Below are 25,319 nucleotides of genomic sequence, written 5' to 3'. Positions count from 1 at the left end.
GTGGTCTGCCTAGGCATCTGGTCATTACTGCTCGTACGTAGGGGTTGTTAATAAGACCCCTCTGAAACTAGTCAGTTACCATTTTTTATTTAGTTTGGAGTTCGAAGAATGGGGTGCGGCTACATTAATATACTATAATTGTTTCTTTTCAGCTTTATTAATTATGGCGGGTTCTACAGAAGTAGTTATGCTGTCATTCTATTTACCCTCAAAGCTGTACTTCAAATTTTAATTCTTAAAAATACATCTCCATCTATGTTTATAGTAATAAGCCTCTGAGTCTGAATCCCAATAATGCAACTAATTGTTAGATTGAATTTTTGGTAAATTATTCAGCCAGTCTAACGTAATGTATAGCCCATAGTGGACATTCAGTAAATGCTGCTTCCCTCTTTTCTTCACCTGTTCTCTTAGATAAAATGTTTTGGGACGCTTGGGTGGCTCAGTCAGTTAAATGTCTGCCTTTGGCACAGGTCATGGGATCAAATTCTGCATTGGGCTGCTTGCTCAGCAGTGAGCCTGCTTCTCCCTCTGCTTGCTGCCCCCCCCCCAGTTGTGCTCGCTCTCTTTCTGTGTCAAATAAATAAATAAAATCTTTAAAATTTTTTTTTAATTAAGTGTTTTAAATTGCTTGTTTTATTATACTGTATAGTTAATATATGTGCCTATCGAACAATACTCCAAATACTAAAAAGTTACATTAGGAAAAGACATTGTTCCCTCTAGTCCTATTTCCACATTTCCCAGTTCCCTAGTTTCCTCTCCTTAGCCAGAACTACTTACGCTGTGTCTCTTGTGTAATCTTCTGGGCATATTCTGTGCTTATGCTTATTGAAGTCTGTGAGGCTTATACATGTATGCACATGCACATTTACAAAGAGCATACCATTCGTATATAACCAGTCCCCTATTGGTGGACATCTGTGCTTGTTTTATCTTTTGCTGTTACAGAAAGTGCTGCAATAAATATCTTTGTATGCATTTATTTTTTAAGCTCATTTGTCACTCTGTAGAATAAATAACTGGAAGTAAATTTTCTAGTCCAATGATTATAGGAATTTCTTTAATAATAGATGTTGCCAAATTCCTTTTACGTAGAATTTGTATTAGTTTTCACTCTGATCCATGATATATGAGTGTTTGTATTTGTACTACAACTTACTGAACAGTGCTGTCAACCTCTAATCTTTGCTAATCTGATAAATGAAAAATAGTATATTTCATTGTACTTTTAATTTATATTTAACTTATGATTGACTGTGCTTTCATATGTTTAAAAATCATGCATATGTCCTTTTATGTGAACTTTTTATACCTATCCTTTGCTTATTTTCATTTTCTCATGAGTATTTTTTTGCTGATTTGTCAAAGGTTTTAGTATTAAAGAATTAACCATTTGTGTGCCACATGTTACAAATATTTTTTTTCTCAATCTATTATTTATCTCTTTACTTTGATTTAATGAGAGTTTTTAAAAGAATCCAGTGCATTGTTCTTTAATTTTATGGTATCAAATTTAACAAAAAAAAATTTATGGCTTCTGTTGTGTGTCATTCTTAAGAAGCATTTCTCCTACTGAGACTGAAAAATAGTTGCTAGCTTATCATTTCTTTTTTCTAGTGCTTACTTTTATGGCTTCTTTGTTTTTGTTTTTTGTTTTTACATTTATATCCTTAATCCTTTAAGGAGTTATTTTGGTGTAAGGAGTGAAAATCAGTCCTAGAGATCCAACTTAACTTGTTGTTATAATACCATTATTTCCTTATTGACATGAGATACTAACATTGACTTTGACATATCACTAATTCTTCTTTGTATTTGAGTCTATTCCTTAGACAAACTTTGGTAAAAATTTTGTCACCTGGAAATTCTGTACAGTTTCCTCTCTCTTTTATTATTTTGTCATTCATGGGTCACAATTTAATTGTAATGATTTTCTGGTTGTCAGTAAATCATGATTCTATAACATTCAACCTTCTAGAACAAATCTAGAAATAAGTAGGAAAATGTTCCATTGTACTTATTCTATATCCAGCTGTTTTATATGTAAACATAAAGAAGAGTTACCTGCAGTGATTCAGAAAGTGTATCATATGCACACCTACCTGAAAAAAAAATCGCAAACTAGAAGAAAACAGCTCTGAGAAAGAGAAATACAGGGGTATAAGAAACTGCTGTTGAATAACGTAACCAGTGAAAATCATAGATAATTCAAGATTAATTCTAATAATGTGACTATGAAGTTTAATTGCATTATATTTTATTTATTTCAGACAGAGAGAGAGAGAGCGCGTGTGCGCACACACAAACAGGGGGAGGGGCAGAGGCAGAAGCAGACTCCCCACCGAACAGGGAGCCTGATTCAGGGCTCCATCCCAGACCCTGAGATCATGACCTGAGCGGAAGGCAGATGCTTAACTGACTGAGCCACACAGGTGCCCCATTTTAATGCAATTTTTAAAAACATTTTAAAAATAGAACAGGCACATGTAAAAACAGGGACTTTTGGTGGCTCAGTCGGTTAGGCGTCTGCGTTCAACTCCGGTCATGATTCCAGGGTCTGGGATCGAGTACTGAGTTGGGCTCCTTGCTCGGCTGGGAGACTGCTTCTCCCTCTGCTTGCTCTGCCTGCTCTGCCTGCCGCTCTGCCTGCTTGTGCTCTCTCTCTCTCTGACAGATAGATAGATAAAATCTTAAAAAATAAAATAAATTGAACAAAAGCAGAACAATTCTTGATGATTTTTAATAAAACATTCTATACTAGTTGCACCTGGCAGCTGTCCTTCTAGTATCTCTAATCCAGTCCCCCATGCTTCTGACTGCAAGTACCTGGACTTCGAGCAGCTTTCTTCTTAGTTAGTCTTGCCTTATTATTTTCTGACGTTGTCGAGCCCTCCAGTATATTGGCCTCTACTTCTCCCTATCCATCATCTCTTTCTTGTCTTCACCTTCTTCACTGTCCAGCTTAAATTTTATGATCCATCACTTCAGTAACTCACCAATAACTGAGCTCGTGTTGCTGCTTTTTCTCTGATGGTACTTGTTTATGAAACACCAGACCAGGATGAACTCATGTATCTGCTTCCTCAGTAACCTGCCTGTGGGCATTTGAGCATTGCTGAAGAAAATGACACAATGGGACAGGTGAGAGCCACGATAAACTCGTGGGCACCATGCTCATCTAGACTTGTCAGTACTGCCCAGTGGCCCCACTAGACTACTTTGGGTAACTCATTTTTTCCTCTTTCTACAGAGATTATTTCAAATCTTTGCTCCTCTCTGCAAACCTGTGTGGCCTCTCTTCACTCTTAGCAGATGACTTCAGCTCCAGTCACACAGAGAAAGTAAAAGCCAGCAGAGTAGAACTCCCTCAACTTCCTATTACCCAGTGTTTGCGTGTTTCTACGTCTAGACCTGAATTCCCTTCCTTCCTGCTCCTTATAGGGAAGAAGCGTCTTTCTTCCTGCACAAGGGCAGTCTCCGCATGCGCTCTGAGTCTTTCCACTTTGCGTGAGCTTTATCTTTCCCTTCTCCTGCCTCATCAGTTTCTCTCTCTCTCTCCCTGCTGGATCCTTCCCTTGGGATTTAAACAGGCTCCAGTCTCTCCCATCTTAAAAGAAGCATATGAACAAGAACCTCCCTCAAGTGCACCCCTCTTTCTTCCCCAACGGTTGTACTGTTGCCACGTCTTCAAGGTCAAACTTGTCAGGGGCATTATCTGCTCTCACTACCTCCATTTCATTTCCCACTGGCTCCACAGCCCCCTGCACCTTGACTTTTACCCTTAACATTTTTTAAATTACCACCAGTAGAATAGACACAGGAGAAAATAAAGGAACAAAGAAAAGCCGATGAATATAGGAAAAAATACAGGAAACACACAAAACAAAATTTAAAAACACTCCAAATATGTCAGTAATTACAATGAACTTGGAAGGTTAAACTGTACAGTGTGATCGACTTCCTTAATAGTCTAGAAAAGGCGAAAGCATAGTATCAAAAAGCAGATCACTGAGAGGAGGACATTGACGGTGCAGGCAGGACACAGGAACCTCTCGCATGATCCCATGTTTTACATATTGATTGTTGTGTTTCCTGACTTTATGTTTGTCACAACTCATATTTTATACTTAGGTTTGGTGAATTTAATTGTGTTATTTATATCACCATGAAGCTGACAAAAAAGAAATTTAATAGAAAGCAGCATAATATAATACTTGGCTCCCAGTGAGTTCGTATTTACAAGTCATACTCATGTAAACACAATACTTTTTAACTGAAAATTTGATTATATTGCATTAGGAGGATGACAGGAGGGGAAAGGAAGCTAGAAGATCTTAATCCTAATTGACCGTTAATAGGAAATTGAGAGAATGTCTAAGACTGATGAACCAAGAATTAGCAATGAAAGCAGTTTGTTTAGAAACTACTAAGCAAAAATTGGAAGGAAAAGCTAAAGGAGGAGACGCTGGGAGGCAGACTTGCGAGTCTGGAAGCGTGGTACAAGGCACTGATGTTTTGTTAATAAACCTTTTAGAGTTCCTTTACAGCTTTGACCACATGCCTATATCATTTTAATAAAAACTAATTTTAAAATTTGGAGCAGTGCACTGCTAGAAATAACTAGAAAGACCAGAAATGGGCATCGAACCCAGCTTAGTTGAAGGGAGAGTGGACGCTCTGATGTGATGGACAGCTTTTCCAGGAAGGTCACATTTGGGCTGAATGTGAAAGGGTGGGTTCCGACACACCAAGTGATTCCTGCAGAATGTCATTCGTTTTTAAGGATGTTTCCTCTCTTGTAACTTTGTTAAACTCAAGCAGTGGGGCGCCTGGGTGGCGTAGTCGTTAGGCGTCTGCCTTCGGCTCAGGGCGGGATCCCAGCATTCTGGGATCGAGCCCCACATCAGGCTCCTCCGCTGGGAGCCTGCTTCTTCCTCTCCCACTCCCCCTGCTTGTGTTCCCTCTCTCAGTGGCGCGCTCTCTCTCTCTCTGTCAAATAAATAAATAAATAAATAAATAAATAAATAAATAAATAAATAAAATAAAATAAAATAAAATAAAATAAAATAAAAACTCAAGCAGTACTTCCAAAAGATGCTTTATTGATTTATTGCATTTTCTAGGCTTATATTCTTGCTGGCCATGGAAAGATGACACAAATCTTTCCTTTGCATATTCTTCTTCTTAAAAAGCATTGCTGGTCTGTCTAGCACTATTATCATGTTGAGTGCGAATGTTTGATGGGATATTCTTATCCTGTTTCTGTTTTTTCGGCTTATCACTCAGTGCTACTCCATCTTTTTCAGATTTGGTGATATAATGTTTCTCTTGTATAAACTTTTCCTTCTGGTCATATTCCCAAGACTATAATGATACTTCTTTAATATGTCGCTGTGTGATATTGGTGAAGATAGTCTTTTGGTTGCTTAGACTTCTGTTAATAAACTGTATTGGCCACCTTTTTTTCATTGGTATCATTCTTTTAAGGTTTCAAAATCATACCCATTTCTGGGGGCGCTTGGGTGGCTTAGTTGGTTAAGCCTCTGACTCTTGGTTTTGGCTCAGATCCTGATCTTAGAGTCATGGAATTGATCCCCACATTGGGCTCCCCACTCAGCAGGGAGTCTGCTTCTCTCTCTCTCTCTCTCTCTACCCCTCCCCCTGCTTGCTCTCTCTCTCTCTCAAATAAATCTTAAAAAATAAAATAAAACATACCTATTTCTGATTCCTAAAGCTGAAAGGTCACTTATAATATTGAAGTTTGAAAAATTATGGGGTTACTCCTTAAGGGCAGGCAGGGTCACCCTGTTGTGCAGCGCTGCCTTTTACATTCCTGCAGTGCATAGCAGGGTAGCGTCGGAAAGTTTTGGAGGCATTTTATTTTAATAATGACTGTCTTATCAAATCTGTTGACATCTCATTGAAATAAACTTTAATATATAAAATAGCTTTTTTTCTATTGGTAATTTAGGTGGGGTACTTACAATAAAAGGCACTACTTGGTGGGTCCATTCATGGAGCAACCACTATTGGAATGATGAGGAAATGTAAAAGATACAGTGCTTTACCACTTAGACGCTCACAGTTTGGTAGGAGGTAGTTTAAAAAAAAAAAAGGCAATCACACTGTAAAGTATTTACTGTTGTATACAGAAATGTCCTGGGTGCTGTAGGAACACAGGAAGAGAAACCACAAGCCTTCTATTTTCAATAAGCATTCTTTCCTGCAATTTAAAAGTCTTTGCCATTCATAAAGCTGCTATTTTCACTGAAACCATTCACTATTTTGCCAATTGAAGTGAAAATTCACCTTGAAACACTGAAATTGGGGAAGGAGGGAGGCATTATTGTACAATAACATAATATAATAAAGGAAGCATACCAGTTGAGAGAATTTTTCTGCAACTACACTCAGATTTATTGTCTGGCTTCTCACAGAATAAGCATTAGTCATTATTAGTGCTATCTTCAGTCGTCCTTCCGTACAAGATGTGGCTGTTTTTTAAATTGTCCTTTGATAAAAATCCAAAGTTGTCATTCTAAAGAGAACTAAAATAATACCTGTGTACAGTTTTTCTGTAAGGTAGTTTGATACATAGAGCAACAAGGATGTTGAGAAGAGTTCTTTTCCTCTTAGTGTTTTGTGTGTGTGTGTGTGTGTGTGCGTGCGTGCGTGTGCGCACGTGCGATTCTTCTTTCAGGAGAGTGTAGTTAAAATCTCTAATTGTGGTCATGGATTTATGTACTTTTTTCTTTGTTCTGTCATTTTTGCTTGTTGAAACTTGAGTTACAAAGCACATGCATAATTATATTTATGATTGTTCTGTTTGCCCTTGTATCATTATGTGGTGTCTTTTTTTACTTCGTTAGTACAGTACTCCTTGTGTTGAAGTCTTATTTGTCAGATATTATTATAGCGTCCCTACCTCTCTTTTGCTGAGTGTTTGCATAGTATAGTATATTTTTCCCCATAATTTTACTTTCAGTCTATCTGTGTATTCATACTTACAGTGCATCTCTTAGCTGTCTCTAAGACAGGCTTTTTCAAAAATTCATTCGATAATCTCTGAATTGAAATAATTAGTTTATGTTAAATATAAATATTGATCTGCTTGGGAAGTCTATAATTTACTCTTTTGTTTTTGTCCCATCTCTTTGTTGTAGTTGTTGTATTGTTCCTCTCTTCTTCCTTCCTTGCCTACTTTTGAGTTAATCAGTGTTTTTTAGTATTCCATTTAAATTCCTCTGTTGATTTCTTACCTATGTCTCTGCGATTTTAGTGCATTTTAGTGCTTGCTCTAGAGATTACAGAATGCATTCATAAATTATTACGGTCTCCATACTGTTAATATTGTACCTGTTCAGATAAAATGTAAGACTTTTGTAAGAGTATTTTAATTCCCCTGGCCTTTGTACTTGTATTTTCACATATACTCACATCTGCTTACATTATAAACCCCATAGTACGGTGTTATAAATTTTTGCTTTAAATAGTGTCTTTTAAAGAAAGTAAGAGATGAAAAAATACTCTTTTATACTTACTCACATATTTCCTATTTCCAGAGCTCTTTATTCCTTTGTGTAGATTCAGGTTACCATCTATGGTCATTTCCCTTTGGACAGAAAAACTTTCTTTAGTGTTTTATATAGTGTATGTCTTCTGGCAGCAAATTCTTTTAGCTCTTGTTCGTCTAAAAATGTCTTTGTTTTCTTTTTTGAAGAATATTTTCACTGGATAAAGAATTTAGGGTTTCAGGATGGGTTTTTTTGCAGCACATGAGATATCTTGCATTGTCACCTGATCTCTGTTGTTTCTGAGGAAAAGTGAGCTGCCATTTGAATTGTCATTCCTTTGTATGTATTTTGTTGTTTTTCCCTGGATACTTTTAAGGTTTCCCCTCCACGCCCCAAAAACATGATTTCTAGCAGTTTGTCTGATAAGGAAACGGGTACATAAAGGTTAAAATAGCTTGCCCAAGAATGCATAGCTAGTGAGTAGAAAAATTCATTTCAGTTGGTATTGAAGGCAGGAGAAATTCTATTATTATTCAAGAAGTAGAGTGTGGATCCATGAGATGCAGCCTTGAAGAGCTAATGAAACTATGACCTTTAATTACTTTGAATATGCTGCACTCTGGGCAAGCTGTAGGGTTCTGTTGCCACTGCTGCAGGAAGAATGACAGAAAGCAAGGTCTACTGGCTTGAGTGGACAACTTGAAGAAGGAAAGGCCAAGATCTAACCTTGCGTTTTCAGCTAAAGATGGGGACAAAAACTTGTAGATATTCTATAATTAAGCTAACATAATTTCCTGTATCTACTAGCCTTAGGGCTGAGATAGTTCTTAAACTCACCGTTTAATCCAGCATGAGCTGAATTCATATTCTTGCTAGGTTTTCTATTTGAGAGTGAAGCTGTTGATCGGGAAGGAATGAGATCAGTTATTCCAAATTATTCTTCAGAGAGTTTCTTCGCGGAAAGAGTATGCCCCTGAGTGGCGCTCTGGCAATCCTAAGAAAAGATGGGGTTGTGGGGGAAATATTTTTGGGTGGGTGTTTTATAATCAGAATTACATAATATATTTTATATATATTCTATTTTTAACTTCTAAGACTCATATAAATGCATTCTGAATAAGTTGGATGGCTCATAAAATGATCATGCTGAATGTCAAAAGTTGAGATCTTATTTTTAAAAAGGATTTTGGAGAATATGCCACCTTTTCCAACTTAGGTGGTGGGATGAGAAAGAATAATATTTTTAGATGAGCCCCCTATCCTCTCTCTGCTCTCCAGGTAGACACAGCCATACCTGTGCTTTTCCTAGAATCTCCTATTCTTTTGGTGGAATCATCCAGAAACAGTTTAATCCTACGTTAGAGGTCATGTGTTATCCAGTGGGCCAAATCCAGCCTTTTGGTGATTTTTTTGTATGGCCCTGAACTAAGAAAGGTTCTTAAATTTTTAAGAAGCTAGGGGGGGAAATGCATAAGCAACAGAGATAGTTACAGTCTACAAAGCTTAAAATATTTATTATTTTTTACAGAAATGTTTGCTGAGCCCTCTTTCTTACCACACTTGCTGGGGATACTAAAAAGTCAGGGATTCTACCCATATGTAACTTATTTGATCAAGAGTTTCTCTTTAGGGAATTGATTATATAGCAACCCCTCTTTTTTATGTTTGCAGACTACTAGAATTTGAACATGTTTGATAAGAATCTCTTAATTGTTCATTGTTCCCTTATGTTTACCTCTGCATTTAAAAATAGTGATAAGTCTGTGTATCAGCTGACATTGCTGTAACAGACCATTCCAACACCCAGTGGCTTAAACTAAAAAGCATACATTATTTCTCATGAGTCAGTGGGTCATCTGGGGAACCAGATGATTTAATCTGGGCTCAGGTGGGAGTGGCTCTGCTCTATGTATTTTTCATCTTCCTTCTGGTGTCAGCCTGGGCAAGTCCGTCTCAGGGTGATGGCAGAAGTTTAAGAGAGCAAGCTGAAACACAGCAAAATCTCTTGATGACCAGCTTGGGACCAGCTATACTGTCACTTCCAGCTCATTCTTTTGGCCAAAGCAAATCGCGTGACTGAACTCCCAAAGAGCGGGGAACTAAGTCCTACTCTCAGTGGAAGGACACTAAAGAGTTATGTGGCAAGGGGCATGAAAATTTGAGGCCAGTAATGCAGTCTGTCATAGTTTGGTTTAATGTCAGGATGTGCCTTGCAACCAGTATTGGGGGGTGGGTATTAATATGCATCAAAGATCTGGACAGCAGGGTGTCATTTCCCAGAAGTCCTTCTCTAAGGGGCATCAGGAGTACAAGGGCCCTGAATTCCTTCAATTTAGCATTTATATACTGAGTGCATTCTTTGTACCTAACACTATATTAAGTTATGGAGCTTACGGAGCTTCAGGTCTAACAGTGAAAACAGACCATGACACATACTTAGAAGATGGTGTGAGAGTTCCAGTAGTAGAAATTTGTACTGGATATAAAAATAGCAACAAAAGAGAGAGGGAATCAACTCTGCTTTGTGGAAAGACATAGGAAGCTTTTTGAGGAGGAGATAAAATTAAATCTTGAAGCATGGACAGGTCCCCATTCCCTGCAGAACAAGTTCAGGTAGAGAAGTACAATTTATGGGGCAAAGTACAGCAACCTGTTACTGCTTAGAAATTGATTATAATTAACATCTCTTGTTTGTGCTCAGATAATAGAAAAGTCTGTAAGAGCCAGTGAATAACTTTGTATTTACCTCCTTCTTACATTATTTATTGCAGTAGTTTTCAGACTTCAGCCTGCATCAGAATCACCCAGAGGATTGGTTAGAACACAGGTTGCTAGGCCCACCCCCAGAACTTCCTACTCAGTAGGTCTGGAACAGGGCCAGAGAATTTGCATTTCTAACAAGTTTCCAGATGATGCTGATGGTGCTGGTTCAGGGACAACACTTTGAGAAGTATTGATTTATTGAGCCTTTCCTCTGAGTCTGGCGCTGTGCAATGTGGTGAGTATATAAAAATGAAAAGAAAACATCCCTGTCCTCAGATCGCTCGTGGTAGGGTGGCAGAGACAGAGAAGTCAGTGTATAATGATAGTACAGTGGGGCGGGTGATGAGCTACGAGAAAGCAGTTTGCGGTGCGAATACACCAAGGGGCACTAGTTCACAATGAGGCCGGAGGCTGAGGTGTGCGTAAGACCCAGAGACCTCTCTTTAATTTGCGCCGTGTTAAAAAAGAAAAAAATCTGAAAGTAGAGACCTCAGGTTTTATGGAGCCCTTTTACATACATAATTAAATTTTATTTTCTCCTGTTAAAAAAAAATCGTAAAGTAATAACAAAGAGAAAAATGACCTTGAGTCATGTTTTGCATGAGCATGGTAAAAATGGAGTCATCGTTAATGTTGCCCTTAAGAAGTTTTCTGGTCAAAATTTTTTTAGGCAAGCTAGTAGTTGTATAGGCAGGACAGCGCGGGCTGAATTAGTTACTTTGCAACTAAAAAATGCTCATTTCTTTTGTTAATTTGTGCTACTCATCTTCAGCTATTTTAAAGAAATTTGTCGGAGAGAGATGTTACGTTTATTGTGTGTGACTCTGTATTCTCACAAAAACGGCTAGAGGTGTGTCAGAATGCAGGCAAAACCGAACGAGAGCACCGGAGCATCGAGAACTGGTGAAACAGTTCGTAGGGCAGCTGGTCCTGGGGTCAGGTGCCGAGCCTGCCCTTGACCAGGATTCACCACGGTTGTGGGCTAGTGTGCGACTGTGAGACAGACCCACACCTTTACTTCAAGAGTAGCGCTGAGGAGGACTGCAGTGGGCATTCGGTCACCGTCCCAGGCAGCGCTGTGGCTCTTGGCTGAGCAGCGCAAGCTGCGTGAGGGGCTTGGGCAGGGAGCGATCAGGATACCTGAAGCAGGCAGCTGGTTGGTCAGTTGACTGAACTATATGCCAGCAAATGAAAGCGTGAATGTGACAAGTAGCGGGGCCAGTTCGGAGAAACAGAGCTGTATTCATGAACTTGTCTGCCCTTTTAATGACACAATCCTGGGCTGTGTCATCATCTTGACCTAAGGGGATAAAACCGTTAGAGGAGTAATGGTCTGTGTGGCGTCCATCTATCTGTCTCTTTATGTTTTTTTTAATCAAAAGCATATACCTAGGGGAGCCTGGGTGGCTCAGTTGGTTAAACATCCAACTCTTGATTTTGGCTCGGCTCATGATCTCAGGGTTGTGAGATCGAGCCCCATGTCGGGCACCGCACTGAGCGTGGAGCCTGCTTGGGATTCTCTCTCTCTCTCCTTCCCGGCTCCTGTCGACCCTTCCCCCCTACTTGTGTGCAGGCGCACTCTCTCTCTAAAAAAAAGAAAATATATGCCTAAAGTTATGCAGAACATTTCATTTTAAAGTTATATTCCCTCTGGCAAAGCGAGCTAAAGTCAAGTAGAAATTATAAATAGAATTCTCTCACTTTAAAATCGTGTAGTGCGATGTATTTTCATTGAAGTTGAATTATTAATGACAATTATTTGTAGTCTTTTTATTTGTCCTTTTTAAAATATAATTTCATTAACAATGAAATCTTACAACCTTTTTCTTAGCATACATCTGTGGATGGATACACTGAACCGCATATCCAGCCTACCAAATCAAGTAGCAGACAGAACATCCCTCGCTGTAGAAACTCCATTACGTCAGCAACAGATGAACAGCCTCACATTGGAAATTATCGTTTACAAAAAACAATAGGGAAGGGAAATTTTGCCAAAGTGAAATTGGCAAGACATGTTCTAACTGGTAGAGAGGTAAGTTTTCATGATGCTTTTAAATATTTGCTTGGATCTCTCCAGAGTCTTATGACAAAGCTTTCCTATAGCTGATGCTTGGAATAAATGACATTTAAAATATAGTAAACACTGAGATATGTGTGAATGGAACATCTGTAAACAGAGCTATATTATGGCACAAAAGTTGGCCTTTGAAAGTTCAGAAAAGACGTCCCTGCATGTAGCATCTTCATAAATCACGCATACTGCGGTTGGGCTTTCCTCAGACTTCTGTCTTCTTTATATGGTTTCTGTAAACATTTCTGACTACCTTTGTTCCCCGACCCTAGCAACAGGGCCAGTGTAAGTTCTCATTAATTACTGCTTCAGGTAAATTAGGTATGAATGTGTAGAAAGTCACCCACTAATTTTATCTATTTAGAGACCACATTGCACTTGCAGTTAAAAACAGACATTTTTCTAGGTAGTACGAGAATTGGGTTTCTAAAATCCCATGTGTTTTCAATTATGTGTATATAGATAGCAAAAATTTATTTAATAATTATTACTAATATTTAATAATTTGTATAGTAAAGACTGAAAAAGTTAATATTACTTAATGTTGCCTGGATCCAGTTAGGACATTATGAAGATCTCAGTCATAATTTGTTTTTAATAAGTTTTTCTTTTGCGCTATACATAATATTGTTGTCACGTACGGTTCATTTTAGTCCTCTGCCCATTCTGGCTCCAGGAACTGTTCAGACGCAGGTTCCATTAGGCAGAGACTTAGACCTAATCCATTTGGTCAGTCCACTGCTGTAAGCAAACTTGGGTGTTTGATTTCTCTAATATCATTTTATTCACATTATACTTAACCTACTGAAAGCTCATAAGCCCCTCCCTTCTGATAATTATAACGTACTAAGATCAGAAGTAAAAGATTAAGATACAAATGATCTTTGCTTTAAAGGGGAGACTTGGAAGTAATATGAAAGGTGTCATTTTATTGACTCAGAATCTGATATGCTGAAGACATAGGTCAGTGAAACACATCTTAAGGCTGCCAGATGGTCACAACTTTACCATCTAGTGATGTGAACACCAAATATAACTAAATTACATCTAGTTAGGAATGAAACAGAAGATTTTTTAATCCATCAAAATACATATTCTCAAATATATAGTTTAATGGTTCTCTTTTTCAGGTTGCTGTGAAAATAATAGACAAAACTCAGCTAAATCCTACCAGTCTACAAAAGGTATTTAATTATTTTAATAGTAAGTAATTAGAATATAAGTTTATTAATCTATGATATTCTGTAAAGTCAGTTATCCTAAATTTCCTATTAGGTAAAATACTACATTTCGTCAATATCTGAAGAAAAGACATGATATAAAACAGTATTTATGTTTAATAATGCTTCAATTATATTTATCAAGTAGTTGCTTGAGAAATATCTACAACTCAAATGAATACACCATATGAAAGGGATTTATGTCTTTTAATTCAGTAGCATAAAACTTTGTAACAAATATTTTGAAATAGTCAGGATTCTGCTTTATTTAAAAATCTATAATTGCATGGTGCACTGGGTGTTATACGCACTAATGAATCATCGAACTTTACATCAAAAACCAGGGATGTACTGTATGGTGACTAACATAATGTAATAAAAAAACATTTTAAAAAAATCTGTTTATAGTTAATTATGCCCATAGACGGTTTCTTTTTATTGCTTCACTTTCTTTTCTTCCTTCTTCCGCAGGAACTAGTCTCTCAGTTAACTTAGAGTAAAAAATATTAACATTTCTTCAAAGAATGCAAATAAAAAACAGCAGGGGAAGAAAAAGAAAGGAGTTAGGGTGGATATTGCCCTGATTAAACCTAGGAAAGCTATTTCAGGTTGCTCATTATACTTATGTGGGAAAAGTTTCTCCGATACACATTTTAGTACATTAAGAATGAAGCAAATATTTTAACACGTATACCCTATATGTTAAGTTTGTATGTGGTGAATTAGTATACATTGTGATTTTTTATTAGAAGGTAATAGGGTCATGGTTACATATGAAAATGTGCAGATAACTTTGAGTTCCTAAGACAGGTGGAATCTTAATGTAAGAACTTTTTAGTATGGTGTGTTCAACTATACCTGCTATGATTTTAACATTAAATTAAAAATTTGGGTCTGTTCCCACTTGGCTCAGTGCCAGATAACTCAGTTTATTTTATATACTTAGAGATCTGTCTTTGTACTACTTTTATATTTAGCAATCAATGTAACTTTCATAGCACTGATATTTCTGATCAGGGAGAACGAAATGTTTGCTGCATTCTTTTTTTTTTCTCTGTGAGATGGTATACGTTACGGATGTCTTCTGGGAGAAGTGTCTAGCACCGGTCTGTTAGCTAATTATGATGCAGTTCTATGAGTTACAAAATGGCATCCTCTCTGGGCAGATAAATTATCCAAAGCTGCTCTTTTCAAACTGGGCTGGAGCCACAGTGGAGCAGATTTTGCCACCCCTCTGCCGGGAACCTTTTAAAAATGCACAAAGTGCTTAAGTGGCTCCGTCCACCCCCGTCTGGCTTCTCCACTCTTCCTGGATTAATCTGTGAGTTACTCTGGTAAACCGGGTGATTTTAAGTGACGTTAAGTGATTGCGGCCTGTTTTGCAAGTTGGATGCCCAGGAATATGACCCCCACTCAGTCTTTCCCTAAGGGGCCCAGAGACGACTGTAGAACCACACTTGAACTTGTGGAAACACGCAGATGTGAAGCTGAATGTTGCTTTATTTATCTGAATAACTAAAAAATGTACTTGATGACAAGTAATTTCTGTTGTAAATTCTGCTAATCTTGCTGATGAAGTGTTGCTTTTCCAAATAGGTATATAAAGAACGATGGCAATTTTGTTTTCTTTAATCTATGAAAATAAAATCCAAGGAAAGATAGACATTCACTAAATGGAGCCTGTACACTGTGTATATGTCATTATTTTTGAAATAATATTCATTTGTGCTCATAGATTTGCTCGCAGTTAAGAATTTTGAAAACAAACAGGTGAGGCTTGGTTAGTTCCCATGCATTGTAGAACATTCAACATTTGGCCGGTAGGATCTCCCAGTCTTTTTTTATAGCTAAAAAAGAAATAATGGAATGAGAAGTAATCTGTTTTCCTTAGCATTGACAGTGAAGTCCTATAGGTAACAAACAGCAAAATATATTGTCCGTGTCATAGGTGTGCTTATTAAAAGGCAGATAATGATAACACATATATTTGAAATATTCATTTTAATCTCATTTCCAAAAGCGTTCAGTTAAATCTTATTATGGACTTGATCTGAATTTAAGCTGATTCCCATCCTTTATGTTCTCTTCTGTGTGTAACATATTTATAGGAAATAGTACTTTCCTTTGACAACATCAGTGATAGACAAAGTAACCTAAATTTGATACCACAACTGTTCAAAACTTCTAAAATATAAAGCTCTCAAAAGCAGTTTGGCCTTTGGAATTGTTAAGCATCTTTGGCTTCAACATTGTTCACATAATATACTCATATTATTTGTATCACATATTTTGAATTAATGGGATCCAATTTAGTAAGTTTTCATCATTAAAAAATTATTTGAGTTTGATGCTGTATTTACCCCTTCCTCTTTGGACCATGAATCTCACCTCATATTTTAATTAGTGTTTTTTGGGGCTTATGAACTATACTAGCAATTCCTGGGGATCTTTTAAGCAGCCTAATGATGTTGGAGGAAAAGCAAAACAATGAAGCAGTTTTGTTGATAGTTCATGTACTCAAAATGTAAGATTAATTATCATTTTCTCGGAAATTTCGCCAAGTTTTTAAACTTGGACACATTAGTTTATACATGGATAACAAAGTCTGTGTAAGCTTTTCTCAGCTCATAGCCAGGTGGGTGCAGTTTATCTGTCTTCCGCGTATTGTTTATTAATTTGCATTTTCTGTTGTTTTACTATGTTGCATTATAGCCCCAACTCACAAAAATGGCTCAGTGGTTCTGAAGTGATTTACTGAGTAGTAAAGCCTGAAATGAGAATAAAGATAGGACTGCTGTAACTCAGAATTATGTCCTTAAATAATAAAGAGGGCTGCAGCATTACAACGACATACACTGTGAATCTCTGTGCTAGGACAGTGGTTTTGTACAAGCAGGGAAAGTACAATCAATTTTCAGTAACTGACATCTGATAATTAGACTTATTAAGTGAATAATCCATTTACTCCTAGTGTCTGGTATGTTATCTGTTGTATAAAATGTTGTCAAATGGCGACCTAAGCCATTTAAACTTCAGTGAGTTTTCAGATAAAGCCCAGCAACCTCTCTGGTAAGTTTTCCAGAGCATCGGCAAAATAATTTTTACCATGGTCACTACAGGTAGGGAGGAAGACAGAACCATGGAAGCAATATTCAGAATTAAATTTCTGTTAACAAATTATCAAGAAACCCAACTTGTAAAAGCAATCATATGATTATTGACACATATTTTTGTCAAGGAGAAAGCAGAAGAATCTCTTTGGCAGTGTTCCTTACCAAATATCTCTGTTGTACATATGTTGAAATGCCAGTTACTGTCATATATGCGTTCTTTATAGCATATTTCATTTTATTGTTCTTTTCACATGTGTGGGCCATTCGAAGGAAAAGTCTTGACCAATTCTTTTGTGGGTTGGTGAAAATCTAAGTGATAAGAGTTAGCATTTTGCAAGCTGGGTTGTAGATTGCAAAAGTTGTCTTTGAATTAGTAATGATGAAACACCAGGAAGGCCTTTTTTTGGCGAGCACATACGGGGGCGGTAATTCTGCAAGGAATTTATTCTGCCATGCGAATAAATAAGATTATACCTACTGCCTGGTCCCTCAGTATTCCATTCGCCGTGAAATCAGTGGTTAGCAACATACTTCTGATCTTGATTCGGCTTTGAAGGAAATACTGAAAACAGGTTATCATGAAATCATGGCTATTAAAAGCTGTCTCTTCAGGGGCACCTGGGTGGCACAGCGGTTAAGCGTCTGCCTTCGGCTCAGGGCGTGATCCCGGCGTTATGGGATCGAGCCCCACATCAGGCTCCTCCGCTATGAGCCTGCTTCTTCCTCTCCCACTCCCCCTGCTTGTGTTCCCTCTCTCGCTGGCTGTCTATCTCTGTCAAATAAATAAATAAAATCTTTAAAAAAAAAAAAAAGCTGTCTCTTCAGTGTACAGTGTGAAGAATTGGTGGGAAGTGTATCTTTCAAACTGAAATACGATGGATTTTGAGGGAAAAGGTGTTCAAACAAGTTTCCTTTAAAAGGTGATAATAATGTTAATGTCTAGCTAGAAACATGTTGAAGATAAGATAACCAGATTTTCTGAAAAAAACAAATGGTTTCAAGTAGTCCACTGACCAAAAATTTGAGTTTTCTAAACCTTGTTGGTTCTCTTTAGTTATTGGACAGAAGGCTCAATGACCTATCAATGGGCATGTTTAACACACAAATGCTACATCCAAATATGAAAGATAACCTTCCAGAGCAAGCACATCTGAAGAGTATATTAAGAATCCATTTGCTATTATCCTTCCAATAGAAACTTCCAGTCTTCCAACTTTTCTGTGTAATAAGATTAGCAGCCTAGACTAGAACCTGTCTGAGAGCTGTACATAAGCTTCAGGGAGAAATATCTTTGTAAAGTAATCAATCTGAATCTTGCTGACACACCATCTGATACTGGTTCCTTTCTCCAATCTATGTGATCATGACTTGGGATTTTTTTTAATTCAGTAAAAATAAAAAATTTTTAAAAAAACTTGAAATGGAAACTGTCTTATGGTTCAAGTTAAGTGCCATTGAGCCAGATACATGTGTTCGTCAATTAATTCTTAATCTAACAAAAATTTATTGAAAGAAGATTGTATTTCTCCATATATTTTCTTCTGTTTTTTTTTTGGCTCCTTGTTTTATGTTTCCTTTATGTAGAGTCATTGCTTTTTTTGTTGGCCTCGATGTTAGAACCCCACAAAGCTTGGTCCTCTTTTCTTTCTGTATTCTCTTCCTGGGCTATCTCAACTGTAGTCAGAGTCACAAATTTATGCCTTCAACTCAGACCTCCCCTAAATTTGCTTGTAATTTCTCAAAGACAGCCCAAACTTACCATGTCCAAAACAGAACTCCTGATCTCTGCCCCACTTACTCAGTACCTCGCCCAGGTGGTGCTCTTCCGGCATCCTCTCTCAGTGAATGACACTGTCCTCGAGTTGTGCAAGCCAGGAGCCCAGAACAGTCCTTGACTCCTCACTCTTCCTTGTTCTCACCGTCTGTCCTTGAGTTGTGCAGATTTTGTCTTACATAGTTTTTGAGAATGTCTGCTTTTATCTTTTCCCATCATGACCACTCTAGACAAAGATGCTGTTGTCCGGCCTGTGGACTGCCCCCGTAGCCTTCCAGCTGGTCTTTCTGCATCCACTTTGCATCCCTCTGCACCCATGTACACACACCCCCACACCCCACACACAGCGTTTAAAAAGTCATCAAGATCACAAAATACCTTCATTTTAAACTTTTAGATGGCATTCATTTTTGGTGGTCTGGAAATCAAATTCATTAACAAGGTGTACGAGGTCCCACCTTCCTCTTCCACCTTGTGGCCCACCAGCTCCCCACAGCCTCTGCCCCGCCCCATCTAGTACTGGTCCAGTTACAGTACTTTCTTTCATCTGCTCCTAGTCACACACTTCACTCCAGCCACCAGGACTTTGAAGCTCTTCACCCCACCCTCTGCCTAAAGCACACCACCCCCCTTCACTTAATTCATCTTTAATCACTCATTCCTCACATTTCAGCCTTAGAGTCATTTCTTCAGGGAAACCTTTGCTGTCTCCACAACAGTGTTAAGTCTCTCCGTCCTCCTTAAAATGAAGCACTCGACCAAGGATTAGTCATAAAGAATTGCTTTAGTTTTTATTTGTTTTACTCTTGGTAGTAGTTTTGCTTTTTGTTTTTGATGTTTGTATTCTGTCTCTGACTCTTAACACCTCTATTGTAATTGCTTGGCCTTTGTTGGCTGTAAAGCATATGTCTATTTCTGTGTTCTCAAGAAACTACGTAAGATTTACTGAAGCGTAGACGTGGAAGGATTTTCTCTTGGAAATGGGGTTGGCTAGAGATCTAAATCACCTTTGAGTTTTAAGCTAGACCATCTGGCTGTTTCTTTGTTTTTTTGGTGGGGGGATTGATTTATTTATTTGAGAGAGAGAGTGTGGGTGAGCGGGGCAGGGGTGGGAGCAGTGGCAGAGGGAGAGAGAGAATCCTGGAGCAGTCTCCACACTGAGTGTGGAGCCTGACATAGGGCTCGATTCCAGGACCCTGAGATCATGACCTGGGCCAAAACCAAGAGTCAACCGCTTAACCAACTGCACCACCCAGGTGCCCCTCATCTGGCTATTTTAGAAATCATATTGTCATTTTGTTATTTAAGAGTCATACTCTGATTTTTTTCTAATTTGGGCAGTTTGTTGGCATAGTAAACTGGCCTATTTATAATTTTTGGATGGGGACTTCAAAATGTCTTTCCCATTCTAAAAAAAGTTGCTTACTTGTGACATTTGTTAGACTAAACTGTTTCATTTCTTTTTAAAAAAAAAAATAAAATATTACAGATACAACTGAAGCCTTATGTGTTATTTCTGGGTTCTATTCCTGTATTTTCCTACCTGGAAATAACTACTGTTCTGGATTTGATCTTTCTTATTCTCACTCAGATTTAAAACATTTTTTCACATGTGTGTTTCTATGTGTAAAATACCACATATTATTTATCTATAAACCTGTTATCTTTCTACAACTCACTTTTTTCATGTAACGTTGTCTTACAGTCTTAGTCACGTTAGTCTGTATAGCCTAGTGCATTTATTTGCACCACTGTTACTGCACACCATTGTACGAGCATGCTACAGTTTACCCACTTCCTTATTCACAGATGTACTACAGTTCGCATATTTTTGTTGGTGGATATGTAGATTGTTCCTGGTGTTTTTGTGTTTCACTTTTCCCCCCTAGTTAGCTTTTCGTTTTTGCTGCAAAAGCAGTGCTGCAGTCAGTGATCATTGTTGTGTGTGTGTGTTTTGTGAAGATGTATAAAAGGATGTATCTCTCCAAGCAGAATTGCTAGGTTGAAGGTCATGCATATCCTCAACTTTACTAAATAATATCAAATTGCTCTGCAGAGTGGTGGCACCGGTTATGCTTCTGCTAACACTGTGAGATTTACTGCTGCTCTGCATTTTTGCCCGCACCTTAATGTTAGCAGATTTCTTAATTTTTGTCAACCTTATGGATGCATTATGGTATCTCATTTTAATTTCCATCATTTCTAATTCAAACTGTTTCCAGATTTGATCTATTTTATGTTCGATATCTTTTGTTTGAAATGATTTGATTCACTCTCTCAAACAGTACATTTATTTAGCCCCAGCTTGAGCTTGGAACTGTACAAGGCCTTGAGAACGACTCAAGCAATATAAAATTGGTACCAGTTTATAAGAAATGAGAATCTTATAATCTTGTAATCTCTCTAGATGAAACTTGGAAAAGTGGCCCCGCCTGTCATTTAAAAAGCATTTCCTTCTCTTCACTTTGCAACAAACAGTTGACCTACAAGTTGTCAAGGTTGGGAAGCAATACTGAACAACCATTTCATTTTTTTTAGTTAGAAATCATCTAATATATATTCATTTACTTGTCTTCAGAACTCTTTTTCCAACTACCATTTCATGGGAAGAACTTAAGAAATTTGCCTACGTTGTTATACTACTAGCAATAACTTTATAAAATATGTGGTGTGTCCATAAGGTGTCTGAAGGCTGAAAAAAGAATGAAGTGGTGATCCTAGAAATGTAAAAGCTGAAAGTGTAATCCATAGGATTCTGTTAATATAGGCATATCATATATAAAATCCCTCAATGGATGGGCACCTCCGAGAGAGTCTAAACGAGGACCCAGCAGTCTCTAGGAGCTGAATGCCACTTGCAGGGTAAAGCAGTGCTCACACTTCTCATTAATAGACTGGTAAACAGCTATCAAAGATACAGATGGGATTTCTACAAAGATTACAGTGAAGGCAAAGAAGGGCTCCTGCCCCTCACCAAACCCATATCAGAACAAAATACCGGAAAGGCCAAGAAGGATGTGTCAAAAGGCACAAGAAGATCTGAATGTCATCCCCTTCCTACGAGCCCAGTTCCCTGTGACTGATGACAGCCTGGAAGAGCTCTCCCAATGGGAACAAGCCTGGCCACTCTGCCTTTGTCAAGTTTCCCGTGGCCACAGTGTTGTTCTCCATCTGCTTCAAGACGCAGTGAAGGGGTCCTGTGACCTTGATGAAGCAGTGAAGGGGTCCTGTGACCTTGATGAAGCCAAGGGCAACACAGTGAGCAGGTCTGGTGGAAGGAGGATGATGTGCATTTGACTGGCCCCTGACTGTGATGCTTTGGGTGTAAATAGAATGAGAATTGTCCAAGCCATGTCCAAGTGGCTACTTCTAAATATAACAGATTTTCCCACCATCAAAAAGTACGAAACAAAAGGAATAGAAGCATCAGGAAGGAAGAGAACAGTTGAGAGGAGAAACGGAAAATGCTCATAAATGAGGCAAATACTGATGAACACTAATGGAGTTTGACTGACCCTGACCTTAAGCCGTAACTAGAAGGACTGAATTGAAAAGTAAATATCTCTCTTGTTTACTCACTTCAGTTATGGGGAACAACGCCAAGAACCAAGAAGGAAACAGTCCAGCCTCTGAACAACTAACTAGAATAGCTGTCACGAAGTCTAAACAATAAAGGCCCTCCCTGCCTCGTAGCCAGAGAAAACCCATCTCGGGCCTTCACAAGGCACTCTTTTCTCGAATTGAACACACAAGATTCGAACAAACTCTGGCCTTGATTTCAGCCCACCACAAAGCTGAAACAGTAAGTTTGGAGAATATTAGTGAATTCGGAGCATTCCTGCTAAGTTTAAGAATGCTAGAAACATGATGTCACAGTTTGAAAACGAACAAGAAAAAATGAACTATAAATTAGAATCAGAAACTCAAATAGTGGTGTGGGACGATTTAATATAGTTGCAAACCTCTGTTTTCCTGGCTTTTACCTGACAAATGATACATACAGTAATTGACTTTTTAAACAATAACTGTCCATCTCAAGGTAAACGTCTTAGCATGGTCTAAATTTTCAGCTCTCCTTCTCCCCTCAACCCTGTCCACCTTTCCTAAGGAAGAGCAGGCACTGGGAAGATTGGCCCCCTCGCCGATAAAGGTCTCCTCTGGGCTAAGAGATCACGGATATGTGGCTCACTGTCTCTCTCTCTCTCTGCTTCCTTTGACTCGGGCAGCCGATGCGGAGGCTCTGACATTAATTAGTCCCGTCCCTTTCCTGTGTACAGCCAACTGGAATATTGCGGTTTCTGGAAGGGGTGAGGGGAGTTGTGAAAAGGAGGAGACGTCTTAGACCTTTTACTAAAGCCATGTGCTACTGTTCACTTGGCCCCGATTCTCTGAGTTTGTAGTGTTAATGACCCAAATCTAGCTGACAATTGAAGTGTTTCTTTGGGAAGAAGGGTGATTGGCGGGTCAGGCTACTGGCATTTCATTGTCCTAGGCCAGTATGCCCCTTAAAACACACTAATCCCTTCTTCCAGCAGCAACCATTCTTCCTCTTTCCACAACTGCCTGTCATTTTTAGCCTACGCACAGCCAACCCACGCAGGCCCATTCATGCTCTTGCTTATTATGGTTTTTCCCTCACTCCTTGTCAGAGGAAACTAAGGATAGAGCAATATGGTGAAGACATCTTTGAGATGGATGTGTATTATTTTTTTCACTGGAATAAAAAATTACTTTCTGATGAGAACTTTGGCCCTTCCTGTAACTGTTTCCCTGGTTCATCTCCAGGCCTTCTATTTGGTACATTTTTGTTGTCCCAATTTTCAGAAGATAATTTTTTTAAGGATTTTATTTATTTATTGGACAGAGAGAGACACAGCGAAAGAGGGAACACCAGCAGGGGGAATGTGAGCAGGACCTCTGACTTGTTTCTAACCAATAGAATATGGAAAAGGTGTGGGATTTCATTCCCACAATTACGTTGTGTTATATATTATTTTTTTATTTTTTTAATGTTTAGGTGGTTGATTTTATTACTCAGTGCTTGTAAAATGACTTCATGAAAGTAAGAGGCTGGCATAGTATTTGACTTGTTTTTCTGGGGGGGAAAGAAACTCTTTGGTTATAGTAAAACCCAGGATCATCAGATTTGTGAGTTGTGATTTTATAATTACATGTGAATTTTATATAAAAAAGTTGAAACCAGAAGTATAAATTTTCTGAAAACCTAACCCACAGACTGCTGCCTCTGCTATCAGCCGAGGGAGTCCCTGGGCGAAGGTGACCTGATGATAGGCCCCCTTATTTCCTCTTTCTCAGGGAGGTGAGGGTCTTATTTGGAAGGGGGTTCATCAGGTAAGCAGAGAGAGGAGGGCTGGGTGGTGTCAGAAGCTAAGATAGAAACCCTGAGTGTGTTCTGAGGAGACTGCCCACCCAGCACACAGGAGATCCCACAGAGCTCCACCCCGCTGTCAGTCCTCTGAAGTCCTGGGGGGGGGGGATAGTCACCTGGATTCCAGGACCCCCTGGGCACACTTCCCTCTGCTGACCTGAGGCCACCTCAATCAGACCAATGCCCTCCACCTCCCTGAGACCCTCAAGGAAGAAGTGAGAGGATGTGACTTCTGGCTCCCTCTCCCTAGGGCCTCCAGGGCTACTCTTGCAAATGACCCATTCTCTGATGTTGCAGAGTAGAATCAACAAGGTATTTGATGAACAATCCATGTTCACTACTATCTGCAGGCGTCTGGTATTGTTGGAGATTGGAACGGGCTCAAAAATTGGCTTGAAAGGACTCAGGAAAGCAGACAACCAGTTGAAAACTGGTCAAATGATCTGAACAGACATCTCATCAATGAAAATCTATAGATGGCAAATAAGCCTCTGGAAAGATGGTCATCGCCATCTGTTATTAGGAGTTACAGATTGAAACAACGGTGAAATGCCATTACACACCTATTAGAATGTGAAAATCCAAAACACTAACAACACTAAACATGGCTAAGGATGTGGAGCAGCAAGGACTCTCTTTGCTGGTGGGAATACAAAATAGTATTACGGAAGCTTTATTCACAGTTGTCAAAACTTGGAAGTAATCCAGATGTCCTTCATTAGGTTAATGGATAAATAAACTGGTACATTGATATAATGAAATGTTATTCGGTGCTGAAAAGAACTACTATCAAGTCATGAAAAGACATGGAAGAACCTTAAATGTAGATTATAAGTGAAAAAGTCAATCTGGAAAGGCCATGTACTATATGATTCCAACTATGTGATCTTCTCAAGAGGCAAAACTATGGAGAAAGTAAAAAGATTGGTGGTTGTGAGGGATTTATGAAGAGGGAAGGATAAATAGGTGAAGCACAAGGGATATTTAGGGCAGTGAAACTATTCTGTTTGATACTGTAATGGTGGATACATGTCATTATACATTTGTCAAGACCCACAGAATTTACAGCACCAAGAATGAACCCTAATGTAAACTATAGACTTTGGGTGATAATGTATCAATATAGATTCAGTGATTGTAACAAATGTACCACTCTGGTATGGGATGTTGATGGTTGGGGAGGTTGTGCATGTATGGGGACATGGGGACGGGAGGTGTATGCTAACTCTGTACTTTCTGCTCAGTTTTGTTGTGAACCTAAAACTTCCTAAAAATAAATACCTTTATTATAGGTATAATATAGATATATGTACACACACACACACACACACACACACTTCTGATACTGTATTCCTCACTTCATCCTGATCCATGTACCTGGAGTAAGACGGTTTGGTCAGTGGACACCTCTCTGAGACAGGTGTTCAGTTTTGACAAGAGTCTGGTAGCAAACTAATAGCTGCTTTTTA

The 25,319-nt window shown here is 38.6% G+C and overlaps 1 protein-coding gene across 2 annotated transcripts in view; it reads left to right on the top strand.

Annotated features, from left to right (window-relative positions):
* Nucleotides 1-25,319, top strand: part of MARK1 (microtubule affinity regulating kinase 1) — a 114,985-nt gene that overhangs the window by 34,068 nt on the left and 55,598 nt on the right. For both annotated transcript variants that reach the window (XM_045809639.2, XM_045809638.2), the window contains exons 2-3: nucleotides 12,112-12,315; nucleotides 13,485-13,538. In XM_045809639.2, coding sequence (XP_045665595.1) covers nucleotides 12,112-12,315; nucleotides 13,485-13,538 — 258 coding nt within the window. The remainder of the gene's footprint in view (nucleotides 1-12,111; nucleotides 12,316-13,484; nucleotides 13,539-25,319) is intronic.

This window comes from Ursus americanus, chromosome 2, assembly GCF_024610735.1.
Source record: "Ursus americanus isolate L20-20 chromosome 2, mUrsAme1.1.p, whole genome shotgun sequence".
Lineage (NCBI taxonomy): Eukaryota > Metazoa > Chordata > Mammalia > Carnivora > Ursidae > Ursus > Ursus americanus.
The sequence above is the reverse complement of the archived record's forward strand: the minus strand, read 5'-3'. Positions and strand labels throughout refer to the sequence as shown.